At 44.9% G+C, this 22,382-nt stretch overlaps 1 protein-coding gene across 2 annotated transcripts in view; it reads right to left on the reverse strand.

The window, feature by feature from the left end:
• The window catches only part of DMXL2 (Dmx like 2), a 224,507-nt gene extending 202,547 nt beyond the window's left edge, over positions 1-21,960 (reverse strand). For both annotated transcript variants that reach the window (XM_073568443.1, XM_073568442.1), the window contains exon 1: positions 21,458-21,960. In XM_073568443.1, the coding sequence (XP_073424544.1) occupies positions 21,458-21,544 (87 nt within the window). In that variant the 5' untranslated portion in view covers positions 21,545-21,960. The remainder of the gene's footprint in view (positions 1-21,457) is intronic.
• Positions 21,961-22,382: the final 422 nt, after the last annotated feature.

Consider the following 22,382-nt stretch of genomic DNA (forward strand, 5'->3'; position numbering starts at 1 on the left):
TCCAACCTACATGGCTGGTCATGCTAAATTACAGCATATGGATATTCTAATGTCAGGGTAATACATACGGAAATAGGGTCTATGCTGCTTTCTTGAATAAGATTTGATGAAGGCTACTGAGAAGCAGAGACGGATATACAGTAGACGGCAGCAGTATACCAATTTTTTTTTTTTTTAGTGGAATTAGTTCCTTTAAAATATTTTATGAAATCGTTTTTTAAGAGTTATATTCATTGCAATGCCTTCTATTTCTGCTCTCTTGTTCTGTATTCCTCCTCCATGTTTGGTCTTTTTTTTCTTTATGGGGAATGTCCCCAACACCTATTTTTATTTATTTATTTTTTTTAAATGACTACGTTAACGGCCTTTACCAATGAGCCTGGTTTTAATGGTGACGTGACCGTGGGGGCCATGATATAGTAAAATATATCGGCAGAATGTTGCACAGACACAATCAGGTGACCACTGTTAGCCTTGATTGGCCAGCATTTGCTTACGCGAGCAGCTGACAAGCTCCATTGTTGATTGGTTGCTGGGTTACATTGAGCTTGGCCTTGATAGGTGGAATCACGTGCTCGCACGGTTCGTCCTATGGAACACCGGCGCATGCGCAGCTGAATATTTATCCACTGCGATCTTTTATACCTTAAAGCTTTCTTCTTCTGCTTTGTCTAATGAATATATAGGTGGTAATGGATTAACTATGTGATTACTTATTGCAGATTGTACATATTTCTGCATTTCTGTGAAGCATGTAAAATATACAAAACACAAGGCGAGATTTCCTTTATGACTGGTGGGATCCGTAGTGCCAAGCCATTTAAACTTGGTGTGCTGTCTAAATATATGCTTGACGAAGACCAGTAATAAGTCGAGACGTGGCAATTTTAGTATTTGGTAGAATAATCTACATTTTGACAAGCGATCACCCGTTTTGGACCTTGTCCTTCATTTCTACATTTGAATTTTTACCAAGTGGATTCCTCAGTTTTTGAACTCTGTGTCCTTCTGAAGGGCCACATGTTTCATATGCTGACTTAAATGGAGTCCGTCAGCCCAAAAAAGTGAATTTAGCTGCTTAAAGAAGCACTCCTCCTCCCATCAAAGTTTTTATCCTCCTAATATATTGCCTAAATCATATTATATTGCACTGTGTACTTATAATTGCTCATTTTGCTACCCAGCTAATTCTTCTCTATGTAGAAACAGGAAGTCACTTGCATGAATTATTCCCCTCTTCACCTCCTGACCCAGCTGGTCCCTCCTCCCCCAACCAGAGATTTGCAGTGACTAATGAGTTACCAGGGAAAATTGACCTCCTGTTTGTACATCGAGCTTAGAAAGATTCAGCTGGTCAGTGTTTAATCATGTGAGACCATAGACCTAATGAGAAAGAGCAGAATTAGAAGAGTAGAAGGGCAAAAAGAGCAATTGTAAGTACATAGTGCTCTATAATATGATGATTGCAATATATTAAGAGGCTAACAATTCTGGTGGGAGTGTACCTTTAAACATTTAAGTAGAGCACTTAGCCCCTATAGAAATCAAACCAGTAACATACATTATAGTGATGTAGGTGCAAAAAATTCAGCTTTAATTCTCTGATTTTCTGCTACTCTTCCAGGTGGCAGCAGCTCAAGATCAGAGCGTACCCATGTAAGGACAGCTGACCGTGAGAAAGAAAGCCAGTGCAGTAAGTCAAGATGAGAATCAGTACTGGACATGCAAAATGGGGGGCATAAGTGTGCACCAAAGCGCCCTCACTGGCATATGGATGAAAAGTGAATTTATCTGAAACTACAACAATTATATATTACAAGTATGATTTTTTTTTATAGTTGCTAAATCCTGTAGATAAATATTTAAAGTAGCTAAATTTATATTTTAGGGGTGACAGACTATTTAATATATATGGTACTATTGTGCCTCATTTTAGCAGACATGCAGAATAACGAGTATACAGTCTGTATTTAAAAAAGTAACAAGATGTACATTTTATCTGTACACTTAAAGGGGTTGTCTGGGCTTTTCACGTAATCTCAGTGCATATCTGGGCTGCAGAATGCTGACAATAAGTAATTTACCTTCTGTGGCCAGTTTGCAGCGTTTGCTAGATATCAGCTCTTGCTTGTAAGAAAATCGTCCAAGGGGGGTGTGTTCTGGCATTGAAATGAGAACTGGTCGTTTCCTCCTACTCTACTAAAAACATGCCCTCTATAGCAACAACCCCACCCTCCATAGCAACAGGCCCTCACCGACCACATGAACAAGCCTATCCCTCCTCACACAGTAACAAATCCTCCCCCTCTAGCAGCCTCAGTGCAGAGAGCAGCTGCTCCTCCCCCAGACACACAATGAACAGTGATCTATGGAAAGTGAAACTAGTGAGGAGGAAACGACCAGTTCTCATTTCAATGCCAGAACACACACCCCCTGGACGTTTTTCTTACAAGCAAGAGCTGATATCTAGCAAACCCTGCAAACTGGCCACAGAAGGTAAATTACTTATTGTCAGCATTCTCCAGCCCAGAGATATGCACTGAGATTATGTGAAAAGCCCAGACAACCCCTTTAAGTGATTAAAAAAGTACATCTGACATAGGGCAAACACATGGCGGGATTAGGGCAGATTCGATCTTTACAGAGAAATATGGCAGTTTAGCTTACTAATGAAATCAAAATGAGACTTAAAGGGGTATTCTATGAATTGAATTTTATGGCATATCCATCAGACTGCTCGCAGATGTCAAGACTGAAGAAGGGAGGCGCCTCTCCCAAGATGATAAAGTAAGGAGCTGATTGTTTTTTTTTCTCAGGAACTTTGACCCTCTGTATATGTCATAGACTGGAGGAAGCATGTATAGAATTCGTTCGCGGTAAGGCTGTGTGCACACGTCCGGAATTCCAGCGGATTTTATGCGGTTTTGCCGCTTTTTTTCACCACAAAAATGCGGCAAAAAGTAATAAAATAAGCAACCCATTGAGTTCAATGGCATTCCGCACATGATGTGCTAATACTGCATAATTTTCCGCGGCGGAATCGCATTGCAGAAAAATACGCAGCATGCTCATTCTTTGTGCGGAATCGCGGGAATTCCGCACACATAGGCATGCATTGTTCCGATTACTTTCTGCATGTGGCTATGGCCACCATGCGCAAAGTAAGGCCTGTTTCACACATCCGTTTGTCACCATCAGTCAAAATCCGCCGATTTGCAAAAAAACGGACCCGTTATTTATCTTGGCGGATCCGTTTTTTCCCCATTGACTTTCATTATCGGCAGATTTTGACTGAGGATCGTCCGTTGCATCCGTATTTCTGCGGATCCGCCAAAATGTTGGCGTCCGCTGAGATCACTGAACGAACAATGCAACGTTTTTTTGTTGTCCGGATCCGTATTTTCCTCTTTTGCTACATGTTTAACCCTAAATCCAATCTGGCTGCTGGATAAAAAATCTCTCTCTCTCCCTTATCGCCCGAGATCTCGCCTCCACTCACCGCGACATCGCCCGAGATCTCGCCTCCTCTGCCCGCTACCGCTACATCGCCGGTAGTCATTTTTTCTTTTCAGCCGCGGTTCCTTTAAAATTCAGAAATCGGCGGATCCTGGCGCACCAACGGTCTGGTGGCTCCCGTTGGTGTTTCATCGCCCACGGATCTGTTATCCGCCATTATAGCGGCTGCCAACGCACAGGAAAAACGTAAGTGTGAAACAGGCCTAAGCGGAAAATGTGCGGATTGTACCTGGGAACCATAATCCTGTAAAAAAATAGAATTAAAATAAAATCAGGATATTCTCACCTTCCGGCATCCCCCGCAGCGTTCCCAGGACTCAGCGATGCTCCCGCCAACTCACGTTCCCAGTGATGCCTTGCGACAATGACTTGTGATGACCGCTACGTCATCTGGGGTCATTGTCGCAAGGCATCACTGGGAATGGGACTCGTTGGGAGCATCGTGAGGCCTGGTAACGCTGCGGCGGACGCCGGAAGGTGAGAATAAGACAATTTATTTTTATTATTTTTAACATTATATCTTTTACTACTGATGCCGCATAGGCAGCATCAATAGTAAAAACTATGTTTGACGAGTGTGACCAACCTGTTAATCAGTTTTCCAAGGAATGCTACAGATCGCTTGGAAAATTATAGCATTTTGCAAGCTAATTACGCTTGCAAAACGCTGGTTTTTCGCGGGAATTACACATGCGGATTTCTCACCTATTTCCCGTGGCAGGGAGTTGTGGAATTGCTGCGGAAAATTTCGCGAAAAATCCGTACGTGTGCACATAGCCTAAAACCACTTTACAGACGGCCTCAGGAGACTTGTGGTCAATTTATTGTATTAATGGTCCAGTGTTGAGAGTTACAGAAGAATTCAATCAAGGGCTTGTAAGGTCAGCAAGTCATTTAATTCCTGAAAAGCACCTGAAGGGTTAATAAACTATGTTCAAGCAATTTTGAATACATTTAAGGGTACAGTTTTTAAAATGGTATCACATTTAGAGGTTTCCATTATATACAGTGGGTACAGAAAGTATTTAGACCCCTTTACATTTTTTACTCTTTCATTGCAGCCATTTGGTAAATTCAAAAAAGTTCATTTTTTCTCATTAATGTACACTCTGCACCCCATCTTGACTGACAAAAAACAGAAATGTAGAAATTTTGGCAAATTTATTAAAAAAGAAAAACTGAAATATCACATGGTCATAAGTATTCAGGCCCTTTGTTCAGACACTCATATTTAAGTCACATGCTATCCATTTCCTTGTGATCCTCCTAGAGATGGTTCTACGCCTTCATTGGAGTCCAGCTATGTTTAATTAAACTGATAGGACTTGATTTATAAAGGCACACACCTGTCTATATAAGACCTCACAGCGCATGTCAGACCAAATGAGAACCATGAGGACAAAGGAACTGGCCAAGGAGCTCAGAGACAGAATTGTGACAAGGCACACATATGGCCAAGGCTACAAAATAATTTCTGCAGTACTCAAGGTTCCTAAGAGCACAGTGGCCTCCATAATCCTTAAATGGAAGAAGTTTGGGACCACCAGAAGTCTTCCTGGACCTGGCCGTCCAGCTAAACTGAGTAATCGTGGAAGAAGAGCCTTGGTGAGAGAGGTACAGAAGAACCCCAAGATCACTGTGGCTGAGCCACAGATGCAGTAGGGAGATGGGAGAAGGTTCCACAAAGTCAACTATCACTGCAGCCCTCCACCAGTCGGGCCTTTATGGCAGAGTGGCCCGAAGGAAGCCTCTCCTCAGTGCAAGAGATATGAAAGCCCGCATAGAGTTTGCTAAAAACACAAGAAGGACTCCCAGACTATGGGAAATAAGAGTCTCTGGTCTGATAAGACAAAGATAGAACTTTTTGGTGATAATTCTAAGCGATATGTGTGGAGAAAACCAGGCACTGCTCATCACCTGCCCAATAAAATCCAAACAGTGAAACATAGTGGTGGCAGCATCATGCTATGGGGGTGTTTTTCAGCTGCAGGGACAGGACGACTGCTTGCAATTGAAGGAAACATGAATGCGGCCAAGTACAGATATCCTGGATGAAAACTTCTTTCAGAATGCTCTGTACCTCAGACTTGGCCGAAGGTTCACCTTCCAACAAGACAATGACCCTAAGTACATAGCTAAAATAACAAAGGAGTGGCTTCAGAACAACTCTGTGACCATTCTTGACTGGCCCAGCCAGAGCCCTGACCTAAACCCAATTGAGCATCTCTGGAGAGACCTGAAAATGGCTGTCCACCAACGTTCACCATCCAACCTGATGGAATTGGTGAGGATCTGCAAGGAAGAATGGCAGAGGATCCCCAAAACCAGGTGTGAAAAACTTGTTGCATCATTCCCAAGAAGACTTATGGCTGTACTAGCTCAAAAGGGTGCTTCTATTCAATACTGGGCAAAGGGTTTGAATACTTATGATCATGTGATATTTCAGTTTCTTTTTTAATAAATTTGCAAAAATGTCTACAGAGTGTACAATAAAGTGAAAAAAAATGAACTTTTTTGAATTTACCAAATAGCTGCAATGAAACAAAGAGTGAAAAATTTAAAGGGGTCTGAATACTTTTCATACCCACTGTAGAACCTCCAAACTCACTTTAAAACTGAACAGGTCCCTTAAAAAATAAGTTTTATAATGAAAAATCACTGCTACATTATTAAACCTTCTAAAATTCTAATAAAATAAAACATTTAAAAAATTGTGCTGATGTCAAACAGACATGAGGGAAAGGTTATTTATTAATATTTTTGTGTGATGCGACTGTCTGGATTAAAGGGATAATCATTCAAAGTTTGAAAATTGCACTTTTTTTTAATCTTTTGCCAAATTTTTGTTATTTTTATTACAAAACGTAACTTAAATTTAAGATCACCATAAAGTAAAATGTATCACGAAAAAACTCTCAAAATCAATTGGATATGATGTTAGAGCATTCCAGAGTTTTTACTACATAAAGTGACAGATGTCAGATTTTGGCCTAGTAACTAAGGGGTTAAAGCACTTGTTGGCTTCTCTGCCTTCTGAGATGCAACTCATCCCAAAACATGTCCATAGGGCTGAGGTTGGGTGACTGGAGAGGTCATGTCACTTGACACAGCACTCTATATCCCTCTCTTCCTTGGTTACATAGCCACTACCCCCTATACAGCCTGGAGGTGTTTTGTGTCATTGTCCTGTTGTAACACAAATAATGGTCCCACAGAGCACAAATCAGATGGAATGGCATGTCATTGCAAAATGCCATGGAAGCCATGCAGGGTATGTGTGTCTTGAATTTGGAATAAATCACTAATATTGTCACCAGTAAAGTGCCTCCACACCATCACACCTCCCCCTCCAAGCTTCACAGTGGTCATTACACACATAGAAACCATCCGCTCACCCTGTCTCCCACAAAGACTTGTTGGTTAGAGGTGCTTTCAATTTGTGCTTTATGAAGCTAATAAATCTGATGAACTTATCCTCTGCAGCAGAGGTAATTCTCGCTATTCCTTTCGTTTCATGAAGGCACGTTTCATCGTAATAATTAATGGTTTTTATGCGTGCACTTGAGGAAACTATATAAAGGCCCAAGCAGTTTTCTATACTGAATGACATGTCTTAAAGCAACAATGGACTGTCGATTCTCTTCTCTTAGTTCAGTGGTTCTTGCTATATTTTGGCTTAGAACATTGTGGAATACGGTTCAGCACTGTATGAATCAGTATACTAACACTGCCTCTCTAAAGCACACCTGATAGGCGCAAACACTTTAAAAATCAGCTGACTCCATAAATTTATTTGTGACAAGGGAATGCTCATTGGAAGCCTTTCCAGTTGACTACTCGATGAAGCTGCTTAAGAGAATGCCAAACGTGTGTAAACCGGTCAAGCGTAAAAGGGGGGGGTCATTTGAGAATCTAGTGTTTTAACACAATGTCGTTTCACACTTGTCTCTTTACTTTTTGTTTGCATGTGTTATTTACATATGTTTTTCTTTTTGGTTTCTATAACTTCAGACTAATTCTACAATGTGCACAAGCCAGCCAGTAAGAACAAGAAAAACTCTTGGATGAACAGGTGTCGAAACTTGTGACGGATACAGTATAGCTTAGTATTGTCATGCAGATCTGCATCTACAGTTCTACTGGCTGATAATTAAAATAATCAACAAGACATTATATATAGATATTACTAAGTCTGTGCATAATCCCATAATGCAGTGAGACAGTGACTGCAACTACTTTGTCTCACTGCATCATACACCAGTCTAATGAGCAATGTGCATCATGATAACATGTACATCAGTTAGTGTCATGCTGCAGCACTGCAGGTAGCTGCAGAGTAGTGAAAAATCCACTAAATGGCAGCAGAGTGGAGAATGAACAGAAGTCCTGGACAGAGTAGAACTACAGAACTGCAGCAAGGCTACCACCAGGTGGGCGGCAGAATAGTCAGCAAGTCGGGTCGATACCAGAGAGTAGTACAAAGGGGAATTACAAAGTGTCAGAGGAGTGCAAATAGGTCAGTACCGGTCAGTAGAAGAGATATCTGAAGGAAGATACAGAATCAGGTCAGAGCCAAAGCCGAGTTGAGTACCGGGGAATCCAAACGCACAGGGACACACAGAGATGGGACGGGCAGGGGCGGAGTACACAGACACAAGCAAAGTCAACTAAACGCAGCAGGACAAACCAGGGGTTCTCCAGAGCCAGCTACACACGCCGTAGGCAGGAAATATAACTGACATAGCCTTCAGGATGCCTTGCAGAGATATAGTCGACCTCACACAGGAATGAGTCAGAGAAAGTTACCCCTGATATGACCAAATCGGGAAAGGAGAGACCAAAACCCGATCTGGATCATGACAGTTAGGATGTGCATACACAGAGCGGGCTCAGGACCTGGGCCTGATCCACACGAGGCAGATGCCAGCTGTAATGCATAGCCAGCATGTCTGTAACTTCAGTTACGAAAAATTTTGGTAACTAATCAGAGAGTTGCATAATGTAGAGACAGGGAGCCCGATTCCAGAAATGTGTCACTTACTGGGCTTTACCCCGTAGTTTTCAGAAAATCACTTTTATCAGATTATCACTAGAGGGGCACTCAAACCTGCTGCCATGTATTTCTCCACACTCATGAGCTCTGTATAACCCCTGACCACTATGCTGATTTTCAGCTTTCTGGCTATGCACAGTGTACACAGAAAGCTGCCAACCAGTGATGTGGGCGGTTTATACAGAGCTCAGCATTGAGAGAACTGGAAGATCGGCAGCAGATAAAACAGTGATTTTATCAAAACTACAGCAAGCAGCACAGTATGTGATACAACAATGGAAACAAAGTTTCTGCCCCTACATCATGGTGCTCTCAAATGTGAAAGCAAAAACATGGTGACAGATTTCCTTCTACTACTTAAATGTCGCTCAGTCTCTGACAGCAGCATTTAAATAGCATGATTGCCATAGTGCACACTCACCGGCACCTGGCGATGCGATCCTCCTGAAGGTCCCAATGTGGCCATGTTGGGTCTCCTATGAAGCTCAGCTATAGGCCAAAGACACACTAGCATATCACTTCTGATGGAAGAGCAATGACACTCTGCTGCGAGCATGAGCTGAGTGTCAGAGCTCTATACTCCAAACCTCTCGAATGAGAGAATCACCACACAGGTGCGGAGGAGACATCTCCTGCTGCCGCCGGGAATCGCACTGCACTCATGAAAACTTATATGGGTACGTGCGATCTGAATGTAGCATGCAAGCGCAACACGCTTCACTTTTTTTCCTGTCCATTCGGAGCACAAAAACAAAAACACAGAAGCATAGGATTAAACTGGTATGAATGCAATCTAGTTTTTAATTGGACTTCATTCCTCTGATTTAATCGCAAGTGGGAGCGGGTCCCTAGGAAGAGTTTCAAAGGAGACCATGATTTGTACTATATACTGCAATGATCGCAGGACTAAAAAAGTAAATGTTTAAAAAAAAATTAAACATTTAACCTCTTTCCGACATAAGGCGAAAATGTACGCCGATGTCGGACTCCCTCCACATGAAGCCCCCCCACAGGCCGCCTCGGAGCACAAGCATATCATTAATTCAAAACTGAAAATATAGATTAAAAAACCAAAAGATGGATTTCATCACCAGATATCACTGTAATCAGTATAACGGTGCTGATCTGACACAGTCTGTAGGTTAGGGTCTCGTTACATTTAGCGATGCACCAGCGATCCCAACAACGATACGAACCGGTCAGGATCGCTGGTGCATTGCTAAATGGTCGCTAGTGAGCTGCCAAACAGGCAGATCTCACCAGCGACGCAGCAGCGATAAGCGATCCATCGGCCGGTCGCTCTTACCTGTCACACCGCAGCGATGATGACGACTTCCGCCTGCGTCCATGTGTTGCTAGTCGGCGCCAGCGGGATGCCAACAAGAAAAAAATGGCCCAAAGCATTCGAGCGCGATCAGCGATATCCAGCGGGGGGGCCGGTTGCAGGTACGTGTCACATGTAGCGAGATCGCCGGTGATATTGCTATTGCGTCATAAAATCGGTGACGCTTTAGCGATATCGCTAGCGATCTCGCTATGTGAGAAGGGGGCTTTACTGTGCACAATCCTGCTGACAGGTTCCCTTTAAAAAGGAGCATAACTCTAAATACATTTGTTGCATTAGGGACCATCTAATAGCCAAAAATAAAATTACCAGTAAATTCCCCTTAGTGACCATGTCCTTTTGAAATTTCGCAGTTTATGCAAAAATCTGGTGAAAACGGTGAAGTAAATGCGAGTCAATGGCCTTCATTCACCGGAATACTGCTCAATAACTCGGTGGAATCAAACATCACTGGATCCAAAGATCAGATAATAAAGCCATCTAACAGTAATCTGATTCTTCATACACATCTACTATCCCAGTGTCATACACCGGCCGCAGACAGAACCAGGATTTCAGGCTGCATCAAAGGAAACGTTTCTCACTCCAGCTGTAATTAAGGATATGAGCGGCAAATCCATGTAACACTCCTGAGCACTTTCCAGCTAAAAATATCTCTCTGGCAAGAAACCCAAACTGTCAGCTCAAAGCATAGAAGTCCCGCACTCATTTGGGCAGGATGCTTTGATTTGGCAGCATTCTTAATTCCTCATTTATGTTAATAGAGAGAGACCACCCATGCACGGCCTGTCCTTCCCACCAACAGAACTCAAGCCCCCATATACAACAGTCTGTATCGGCCTGAGCATAGTCAATATTGGAGAAGGCGTTGTCTGAACCTGCTGATTTGGGCAGTACTGGCCAGGTTGTATGGGACTTATTTGTATGTTTGCAATTGGGTTTTGTTACAAATGTTGCAGGATCTGTTTCTCTGCACATGGCTGACTGAAGAATGAGTTAACAGAGAATAAGTCAGTGAGCTGTCCTGACAGGAGACCTTGAAAATCTTTTATTTCTTTGCTCATCTGCTGATTTATGACATCTAAATTCAGGTTAGCTTTCATGTGGTCTCTGGTCATAAACCAGCTGAGACGATTAAGACCCATTCAGATTGGGCAACAACATGTGAATAAACATTCCGGATTATCGGAAGGTGTCGCCGATCATCTAACAGACGAGCAAAACACTCATTTCTTGGTTGACCAGATTACTTAAGTGACACAACAATCATGATTCTGTAAGGGGGACTGAATGATCATATAGTCTTTCCCCCATACGGGCTTTCTCAGCCTGTGTGAATGGTCCCATAACCGAGCACTGATCGACTTGTATTTAATTGAATGGAGCTCAATGATGGCCCATCTAAGGCTGGTTTCACACTTGTGTTGCACAGACCTGCGTCGGTCTGCGCACGGCCGCCGCTAAGCTCCGCACCTTGGTGCAACGTGTCGCATTTTTGTGCGCTCGGCGCACCATCAAAATGACGCATGCGCCAGCAAACGCATACCTGCGCACGGCCTGCATACCCAATGCTAAAGATAGGGTACGCAGGTTGCATGGAGAGTCATGTGCCCGTAGGCGGAGCTAACAGGAGGAGGCGCAGCAGGGGCGGAGCTTAGCAGCGGCCGTGCGCAGACCAACTCAGGGCTGTGCAACGCAAGTGTGAAACCAGCCTAAATGTGTCAAAATGTTGTTGTAATTTTTGTACAAAATGCTGCAATATAAAGGGAACCTAACATCTGAAATGTGCTGCCGGTCAGCAGAAGCAGGATTCCAGCCATACATGTTCAGTTTGGAAATGGTGCGGCATTTCAGAGAAAAACATAGATTAAAAGCTGTCAGGGACAGCGCCGTGCAGGAGTCTGGTTTCTCCCGATACATGCAGCAGGGAGGGACCCGTCATTCGCTGGCAGTAGGATGGGACTAGTCACCTGTGCTGCTTGGTCCCCAGCGGCTATTAAACTAGGCTTTTCTCTGCAACGCCGCAACGTTTCAGTGTTAAACATATGTGGCTGAAATCCTGCAGCCACTGTCAGATCCATGGGCAGCATGCCTCAGCTGTCAAGTTTCCATTAAGACTCCTCTAGGCAATGCTCGTGGGGTTTTTTTCCTTCTTCTAGAAACATTTCAAAATAATATAGTGAAAAGCGAATATATACAATATATAATGGACAGCACCTACACCGGTTTATTAGAGTAAATGGAATCAGAATTTGGGTGAATTTAGCTTATTAAACCGTCTACTAAATATTCTGATTAATTCAAAGTGACATGAATGATTGTCAATTAAGTTTCACCCTATGCTGCGATTCCAAATCGATCCAGTAGATAGGAAAGGCCATCATACCACACAGTTCTGCAGTATTCCAATACCTCCGATGGTCAGAAGTATCAATGCATTCACTGCGTAACCTCTACAATGGGCATCCAGAAGGGATTGCCATCTTTAGCATCTGTTACTAAATGACCACGCAGTGGGGATCTGGTAGCTCCCCAGTCTCCCATCTCCATCTGGACCAGGCCTGTGACAATTGTCCAGATGGAGATCTGATGACCAGGACAACCATCCAAGTTATGACTGAGCGCTGCCATCTTCCATTCATAAAACAACAGGTATTACATCATTCTTTGTAATGTATAAGTTAAATAACATCCAAGAATACAGCACAAATGTGAACAAATGTCACAGTGTGTCTACCCAGCCCTAAGGTAACATCCAGGCTAAGCTCAGAGAACATATACTATTACCCAGATACCATGATGTGATCCGATCCGCACACATATAGACACAAGGACATGCTGTGCCGTTCACCTCCCACCCATTTCACAACACAAAATGTTCACGTTGTGTCTGCGGTCAGCAGGTCATTCCCCAATTCACAGAACAACTTTTAATATCTTTTCCCCATAATTGATATGCTGTAACAGGATGAGCATAGATTACATTACCCTCAAATCTATAGGACATGCTACATGGAGAGATAATCATCATGACCAATGCAACATTACCGCACAGCAGGCTGGGGATGTACGGAAATCACTGATTTCTGTTACTGCATTTTCCTCTATAGCTCATATACCTTGTATGGTGCCTGCAGAGCATCAGATGGGCAGAGCTGGAAAATGTGCACCTTAAAGTAGCAGTCCAATGGGTTTTTTAATCAATTCTCTTACTATTCTATCACTTTAAGTTAGTTGTTCCTTTATATTTGACAATGCAGTGATCCCTTCTCGATCAGGTTATGTGGTCTCATGGTGATCCCCTTTGGAATTACATGGACATATGCTCTCTGAAGGGGGTCACCATCTCACAGACGTTCTCCACAAAGAGAGACAGAAACTCCTATCACAGTTCCTTATGATGACTAGACAGTTCCTGTGATACGGTTATGATGAAAATCACTGTTCAGCCTCCCTTACTGTAAGGTGATAATCTCTTTTAGGCTATGCACCCACGTATTCAGAAAATTCCTGACTAAAATCCAGACTCCTTCCCAGGAAACGCGAGTTTTTTCCACGCGTTTTTTGCGCGATTTTTATGCGTTTTTTCCAGAGCATCCTCCTGCTCTTAGAATATAGTTAGAAATGCAGATTTTTCTGCAAAATTAATGAGCATGCTGCGTTTTTTTACCGCAATGCTTTTTTTTCACTGAAAAAAACGCATCAATATGCACAGAAAGTGCGGAATTCATTAAAATGAGTGGGATGCTTCTTGCAAGCATTTTTGCCGGTAAAAAAAGCTTAAAAAACGTGAAAAAAAATGCTTACGTGGATACACAACCTTAGAGGAACATACTGTAAAGTGAAAGATGTTCACGGTGTTACCCCAGCAGGCAAAGACGGTAATGGCTTTAGCTATCCACATGATACACCAAGGAGTTCATGTAAGAGCACAGAGTAAAAAAAAAATGCAGGGTGAAATTTGCATATCTGAATCTAAATTAAGTCTTAAGAGAAGATGAGGCTGTGCTATATGGAAGTACAGTCATGGCCAAAAGTTTAGAGAATGACACAAATATTATATTTTCACATGATCTGCTGCCCTCTGGTTTTTATGTGTGTTTGTCAGATGTTTTTATCACATACAGAAATATAATTGCAATCATATTATGAGTAACAAAAGGTTATATTGACAGTTAGAATGAGTTAATGCAGCAAGTCAATATTTGCAGTGTTGACCCTTCTTCTTCAGGACCTCAGCAATTCTCCCTGGCTTGCTCTCAATCAACTTCTGGATCAAATCCTGATTGATAGCAGTCCATTCTTGCAAAATCAATGCTTTTATTTTGTCTGAATTTGAAGGTTTTTGTTTGTCCACCCGTCTCTTGATAATTGACCACAAGTTCTCAATGGGATTAAGATCTAGGGAGTTTCCAGGCCATGGTACCAAAATCTCTATGTTTTGTTCCCTGAGCCATTTAGTTATCACCTTTGCTTTATGGCAAGGTGCTCCATCATGTTGAAAAAGGCATTGTTGATCGCCAAACTGCTTTTGGACGGTTGGGAGAAGTTGCTCTTGGAGGACATTCTGGTACCATTCTTTATTCATGGCTGTGTTTTTAGGCAAGACTGAGAGAGAGCCCATTCCCTTGGCCGAGAAGCAACCCCACACATGAATGGTTTCAGGATGCTTGACAGTTGGCATGAGACAAGACTGGTGGTAGCGCTCACCTGGTCTTCTCCGAATAAGCCGTTTTCCAGATGTCCCAAACAATCGAAAAGGAGATTCATCAGAGAAAATGACTTTACCCTAGTCCTCAGCAGTCCACTCCCTGTACCTCTCTTGCAGAATATCAGTCTGTCCATGATGTTTTTCCTGGAGAGAAGTGGCTTCTTTGCTGCCCTCCTTGAGACCAGGCCTTGCTCCAAGAGTCTCCGCCTCACAGTGCGTGCAGATGCACTCACACCTGCCTGCTGCCATTCCTGAGCAAGCTCTGCACTGCTGGTAGCCCGATCCCGCAGCTGAAACACTTAAGAGACGGTCCTGGCGCTTGCTGGTCTTTCTTGGGCGCCCTGGAGCCTTTTTGGCAACAAGGGAACCTCTCTCCTTTAAGTTCTTGATGATGCGATAGATTGTTGACTGAGGTGCAATCTTTCTAGCTGCGATACTCTTCCCTGTTAGGCCATTTTTGTGCAGTGCAATGACGACTGCACGTGTTTCTTTAGAGATAACCATGGTTAACAGAAGAGAAACAATGATGCCAAGCACCAGCCTCCTTTTAAAGTGTCCAGTGGTGTCATTCTTACTTAATCATGACAGATTGATCTCCAGCCCTGTCCTCATCAACACCCACACCTGTGTTAATGGAGCAATCACTGAAACGATGTTAGCTGGTCCTTTTAAGGCAGGGCTGCAATGATGTTGAAATGTGTTTTGGGGGATAAAGTTCATTTTCTAGGCAAATACTGACTTTGCAAGTAATTGCTGTTAAGCTGATCACTCTTTATAACATTCTGGAGTATATGCAAATTGTCATTAGAAAAAATGAAGCAGTAGACTTTGTAAAAATTAATATATTTGTGTCATTCTCAAAACTTTTGGCCATGACTGTGTACACCATATAAAAAGGGGCAGCGAGAAAGGGGGGGGGGGGGGGGGGAGGATCAGGTTAGGGATAGAAGAAAAAAAACATTTCACTGGATTGTCTCTTAAGGTATGTGCCCACAGTCAGCAAACGCTGCGGTTTGGACGCTCCGTACATCCGCAGCGTCAAACCCGTAGCGGCCAGATGTTACAGCATAGTGGATGGGATTTTGAGAAATCCCAACTCCACTTTGTGTTCAGAGATGCCTCCGGCTTCCCTGCTGAGACGCACGTGTGATGCGTCTTTCCAGACCCCAACTTGTCAATTTATGTAGCGGAAACGTTCCATCTCCCCTGCGTGAATTACCCATTCACTATCAATAGATGCGGTAAAACCACATTATCTTTCTAGTCACATGCATACTAAGTGCAGGAAAGCAGCTTACTACGCATGTGTACTAATTTAAATAAAGGTGTACCTAGTTTCAGCAGGAAGTTCACCTACACTGCAGTTCTCGCGATGAGTTGAGCTGATCGCGAGAACTGCAGTGCACGTGACAGCTGGGGACATCTCCGGTCACTAGCTAAGTTCTCACGATCAGCTGACCGCAAAAACTGCAGTGCACACGACCTTCGGGGACCAAGCTATCTCCGGTGATCCTCTTCAAGCTCAGCTGTGTCTGGATGTCAGGCTGAATAGTGGCATAATGCCATCGTTCAGCCAAAGGCATCCAGATGTAGCAGAGCTGGACTCGTCATGGGACAGTATGTATATCTTCTCAGAGGACAGATAAGGATATTGTTGCTTTTTTATTTAATTCTTTTACAGGAGAACGAGGGTGTCGGTGGAATTAGGAGTCTGTGTCATTATTTCTAATTAAAAGACTTTATTCTGGCTGTGTCTTTATTTACCTTGTAACTATAGGATTAGTAATAGATAAGTTTCTTATAGACGCCTCTCCATTACTAATCTTTGGGCTTGATGTCACCTGACAATACAAAGGTGACATCAACCCCACAAATATTACCCCACTTGCTACCGATACAGGACAAGTGGGAAGAGCTGGGTAAAGTGTCACAATTGGTGCATCGTTGGATTTGCCAATTGTGGGGTGGCTGCAGGTTGCTATTTTTAGGCTGGTGAGGGCCAAAATCCACAGGCCTCGCCAGCCTGAGAATGCCAGGCCGCAGCTGTCTGGTTTTCCTTGGCTGGTTAACAAAAATAGGGGGACCCCACGCTATTTTCTTGGAGGGAATCCCACTATTTTTGCTAGCCATCCAAGGTAAGCAGACTGCTGCGACCTGGTATCAGGCTGGCAAGGTTCATGGATATTGAATCCTTACCAGCCTGAAATACCAGTCCCTGTAGTCTGCTTCACTCTGGCTGGTTAACAAATATAGAGGACCCCACTCCATTTTTTAAAAAAATTTTTTATTAAAAAGGAGGGGACCTCTCTTAGTGCTTTCCTCCACGTCCTGAGTCATGTACTTCTTGGCTGTGCCACAAGATTCACCATTATGTAAATTAGTACACATGCATAGTAAGCTGCGTTCCCGCACTTAATACGTATGTGAATAGGAAGATAATGCGGTGTTACTGCATCTAATGAAAGTGAGTGGGTAATTTACACAGCGGAGACTGAGCGTCTCTGCTACATAAATAGACATGCTGTGGTCTGGAAAGATGCGCCGCATGTCCATCTACGCGGGTGAGCTGTGGGCATCAGTGTACACATAGTGGGCATGGGATTACTTGAAATCCCATCCACTATGCTGTAACAGCTGGCCGCTGCGGGCTTGATGCTGCAGATGTACGCAGCATCCAACCCACAGCGTTTACTGACTGTGGGAACAAACCCCAATATATCTGCAAACAGGAAATCACTTTTTTTTCCTTCCCAGAAGCCAACTTTCAATTACGGTAGATTTATTTCAAGTGACAAAAAAAAAAAACGCATACAATGAAAAAACGCATCAAAACCGCATGCGGAAAAAAACGCATCAAAAACGCACGTGACCTGCCAGTGACCTCAGATGCAGATTTCACAGGCATCAAATCCTGAGCAAAAACTGAGCCAATCCTGATCGTGTGCACATACCCTTAAAAGTAGCTATACTTGAGACAAATCCAGGCATTCTTAAGTATATGGGGCCACGTGAATCTATCCTGATGGGAAATGTTAAGAGTTTTCAGCATTCCCAATCCTTTGGTCTCATGGGAGCTAAGAGTCTATCAGAGATGACTCACAGCAGGTTGTTTTTTCCACTTTCTGCATGCCAGTATCTCAACATGGACGATGGACATTCAGACAACTTTGGTAGAGCAGTGAACCCTTCGGAGGTGAGAGGGGGATAGGAGCACTTAGCACTTTTGAAACTAACTTATATTTAATAAGATAACCAATTTGGGGCTGCCCAGACTGGTGATGGGTGCTCTTTTAAGACCTGTAAACGGACACCAAGGGGCAGATGTGAACAGACTTTACAGTAAAATAAAAAAAACACACAAAATGTTCACGTTACATACCTTGTGTGTTGAGTAAATGTTACTCATTTATGGCAACCGAATCACCATAGCAGCCTGAAACTTATGGAAATTATTTTTGTAAATACAAGAAGTGGTCACATACGTCTCAATGTCCAAAATAAATATGCAAATTGCCTCTTCAGAAAGAAAGAGGACTTTTTCTTTCTGAAGTCCTCTTTCTTTCTGAAGAGGCAATTTGCATATTATTTTCCCAGAGGAGCATTGCACGGCGAATAAGTCTCCTTACCTTGACAAGCCACAGCTGGCATGTCACTCTCCGCAAGGAGAAACCTTACTTCTTAGACCAAAATAAATATGGGAACTAGTTAGTTTTCCAGGGAATATATTCTTAGCTAAAGGGATAGTCCCAAAATATGAAGTTATCCCCCTGCCCACAGGATAGGAAATAACTCATCGTCGGGAGTTTGATCAATGAGAAACTACTGTGATCCCGAGAATGGTGCACTTGAACCAGGGAAGCCGGCACAACAGAGCCTTAATTTGGAGTGGAGGTGCCAATGCTTGCTCCATGCATTGACTATGGGGCTGCCGGAAAAGAACCAACCGCAGTGCTCCGTTATTTCCAGCAGCCCCATAGACAATAAATGGCACTAAAGGTCAAACATGGGCACCTGATCCACATTCAGGACTGGCTCTGAACTGCCCCGTTCTCAGGATCACTGGGGTTCCTTGTGGCTGGACTCCCAACAATCATTACTGATCTCTTATCCTATGGGTAGAGTATAACGTCGTATTTTACCCATCTCAGACTGCTTAAAGAGGACTTTTCACAAACTGTGACCTCATAAACGGTCTATTCTTACACACAGTAGCAGAAATGTCGGTAAAATGGGTTTTTTCCTCCACTACAATGTGGAGATACAGGGCACCAAAATTACTAGCACCAATTCTGCTAATTTTCTCTTCATTTCACTCAGCTCTGTGGGTGTGGACTTCCACTCCACAATGTGAGACACACAGTCTTGTGCTGGCACTGTTCTCTCCTGCTCTATGGGTGGTTCATCTCGGTCAGAGCTGGGGGCGTCTCCTTTTTTCCCTCCCTATGCTGATGCCTCTTTATGATTGGACAGCGTCATAGAGGGATGGAAGGCCACACCCACTGAGCGGAAACAAGCGGCACTCCCAGGTGAACGCTAGGAAAATTAACGGATTTGGAGCCAGTGATTTCAATTCCCCGTATTTCCATAATGGAGAGGAAATAAAAAACGTTTGTATCTACGCCCCTGCTACTATAACATCACAGTTTCATAGTCCTGCTGGTCCATACTTTTGGGTGCCGTCTCAAGACACCAAAACTGACCAGTTATGGAGGCAGATCACAAGTGAGCATCTTGCCAATTATAGGCATTTTCCCATCTCATAAAGTGAGGGCACGTCTGTAGGACACAGTATGTTAGCACTTCATGGCCGGTAGGGGTCTCCTCTGGGATTCCTGATCTGACAAAGAAGAGGCAACAGAGCTGGTGTAGGGAAGGTGACCTGACGGACGGACGGACTAGTCTGAAGAAGGAAAGGGATGCACAGTGTAGGTAGGTGTCAGTTATTACAGTGGGGAAACAGCTAGGAAAGTGTAGTGGACGTGCAGTACCTTGGGTGGACATTAGATGGCAGGGAGGAGTGTGAGCAAAGGACTTGACAGCAGCTTAGGGCTTTAGAAACCGTTGGTCATGGGGGGCGTGGTGACAGTTGGAGTGACAGTTTCAAGGAACCGGGTGAGCTATAAATTCTGAGGGAGGGTTCCAGAAAGTTCCAGTCCCCAGGGGGAGCTCAGGTGACAGGATGACTGCGCCAGTCTGTGCGCTCTGAGGAGAATCCGACCAAGGGGACTGAGGAGAAAGAATGTCAGGGGGGTGGTCCTGACAGTAAGGTACCGCAGAAGAGACGTGGCACTGGGTGTGAGACACCGTATTTAACACGACGACTGGCTAGTGAAGCGCTGTTGGTTTACGGGCCTAGGGCGGCCACAGTGACGGACCTGTCAGGAACGTCAAACACTGAAGGAGGGACGGTACGTACAAATACGTCCCTGGTGAAAAGTACAGTGTGAAAACGGCTCTGAAAACGAAGGGCCGACAAGTGAAGAGAAGTGCGGTGTGTTGCGGAGGCCGTTAAATGGATGGCAAGTAAAGAAATAAACTTGGACCTGTTGTACCCAGTACCTGCCTCCATCTTGTCTCTGTGTCATCTCTGCGTGGTATAACGAGGGATCACCCCCCCAGCTCGCCCGACCCACCACCGACCCTACACTGGTATAAGCAATGTCTCCCCTTCTAATATTTTGCCTGCACATTAGTGCCTTACTGCCACCTGGCTATAAAAGGAACTGCAACTTGCCATATAATAGAATGAGCCCTTGCTGCAGTTCCTTGCACCACAGGATGGCTGGGAGCCACCATGAAGTAAAAAAAACAAACAGTACAACGAACATAGTAATACACCGGATTAATTTCCAGGGTCTCCACCATCAATAATGGCGGCATGTATTAGTGATAAGTCGCCCCATTATAGATGACCCTGTATAGAAAACTAAGGTGGGACTTCTCTAAGTCGTTGTGGTCAGCTGTTATTGCCAGGGGGAGATAGGGGCAGCCATAGATGGGTTCTCCAATCCAATATTCGGAGGCAGCGCGGCCATTAGATTTACAGCCCAGGCCCATGTCTGATACTTTAGGATGAGGAGGGGTGGTCTAAGGCTGGTTTCACATTAGCGCTTTTGTGCGCATCGCACCTATGTTTAACATGACTTGCGTTTTCGTGCGCATGCTTTTTTTTGTCTTTCGCGCCAGGCGCAACATGTTGCATTTTTTGGTCCGCCCTGTCTCGTCAAAAAAACGCATGCGCACGCTTGCGGTTTTTTTGCACATGCGTTTTTGAGGTAAACAAGTCTGGAATGTGGTCTAGACAGTAGAAAAAATGTCACACCTAAAAACGCATGCGCATAAAAAACGCAAACGCATGTAAAACGCAAGCAACTCTGCGTTTTTTTGAAGCATCAGCGTACACATGACGCTAAAAAAAGCGCGTTTTGCGTTTTTCTTTGCGTTTTTCTTTGCACGATGCGCTGCGCAAAAAAACGCTAATGTGAAACTAGCCTTACCCTGGCCCCATATCTATGGTCATGGGCAGCAATTCCTGGATGCCAGGTGAGGTGCCCACCACAGAGACCACCCTGCACCTGGTACAGAAGGGTGCACATCGCCTCCACAATGTACTGGAGTGACGGTGTGTGTGCTCCAGCCCAGTGCTGTCCCTGTCCCCACTGCAGATCCGATCAGTCTGCCCTCCCCCCTCTCCTCATGACTGAGCACATCCAGACCCCGGGCCGCAGCCGCCCCCATTCATTGCAGCGGATTATCAGGTGAGCCCGGCGCCGGGGAATCCCAGGCGGGGGCGGGCAGGCTCCGAGCAGCAGTCAGCTCCGGAATCCCTTACCGTGAAGGGGACGTCACTGACACTGCCCACAGAGTAGCAGTTATCCCCGGGGTTCACGGCTCCGGTGAGCACCTGGTGCAGATGCATGGCGGGGTGCGGGCAGCTGATCCCTCAGTGATGGACGTGGGCTCCTAGTCCTCCTCCGCTCCGGGCTCTCCCTCCATGTAACGCAGAGGCCCCGCTCTGCTCCCGGCCTCAGCTGCGTCTATTCAGGCTGCTGCAGACAGCCGCTCATTCTCAGGTGTTTGGTCAGCGCCCCCCCTGCTCCATGACCCGGAGGTGTGCGGTGTCCTCGGTCTGCACGGCTGCTCCTCACCGGATGCTGCAACCGTGTATGGGCCAGCTCACTGAGGAGGAGAGCGGGTATGCACTATGCCGGCAGATGGGCAGGGAGAAAGCGCGTCCTCTGAAGGCGGGTTCACGACTAAAGACGCGGGACTGCGCAGTCGTGGCCGCCGCTCTCCTGTATCGCTGCCACTTCCTCCGGCTACCCCAGTGGCACAACTGCTGAGACCCTGCGCTGCCTGCATCCCACCCCTGTGTATTCTGTGTCCCCTCCCCTCACAGTGTCCTGCCTGTATCCTTTCTCTCCCTGTGTATTATGTGTCCCCCCCTCCCTCCCTGTGTATTGTGTCCCCCCCCTCCCTCCCTGTGTATTGTGTCCCCCCCCTCCCTCCCTGTGTATTGTGTCCCCCCCCTCCCTCCCTGTGTATTGTGTCCCCCCCCTCCCTCCCTGTGTATTGTGTCCCCTCCCTCCCTGTGTATTGTGTGTCCCCCCCCTCCCTCCCTGTGTATTGTGTCCCCCCCCCCCTCCCTGTGTATTGTGTGTCCCCCCCCCTCCCTCCCTGTGTATTGTGTGTCCCCCCCCCTCCCTCCCTGTGTATTGTGTGTCCCTCCCCCTCCCTCCCTGTGTATTGTGTGTCCC

The sequence above is a fragment of the Dendrobates tinctorius genome, unplaced genomic scaffold, assembly GCF_039654945.1.
Source record: "Dendrobates tinctorius isolate UK_male_01 unplaced genomic scaffold, ASM3965494v1 ptg000022l, whole genome shotgun sequence".
NCBI lineage: Eukaryota > Metazoa > Chordata > Amphibia > Anura > Dendrobatidae > Dendrobates > Dendrobates tinctorius.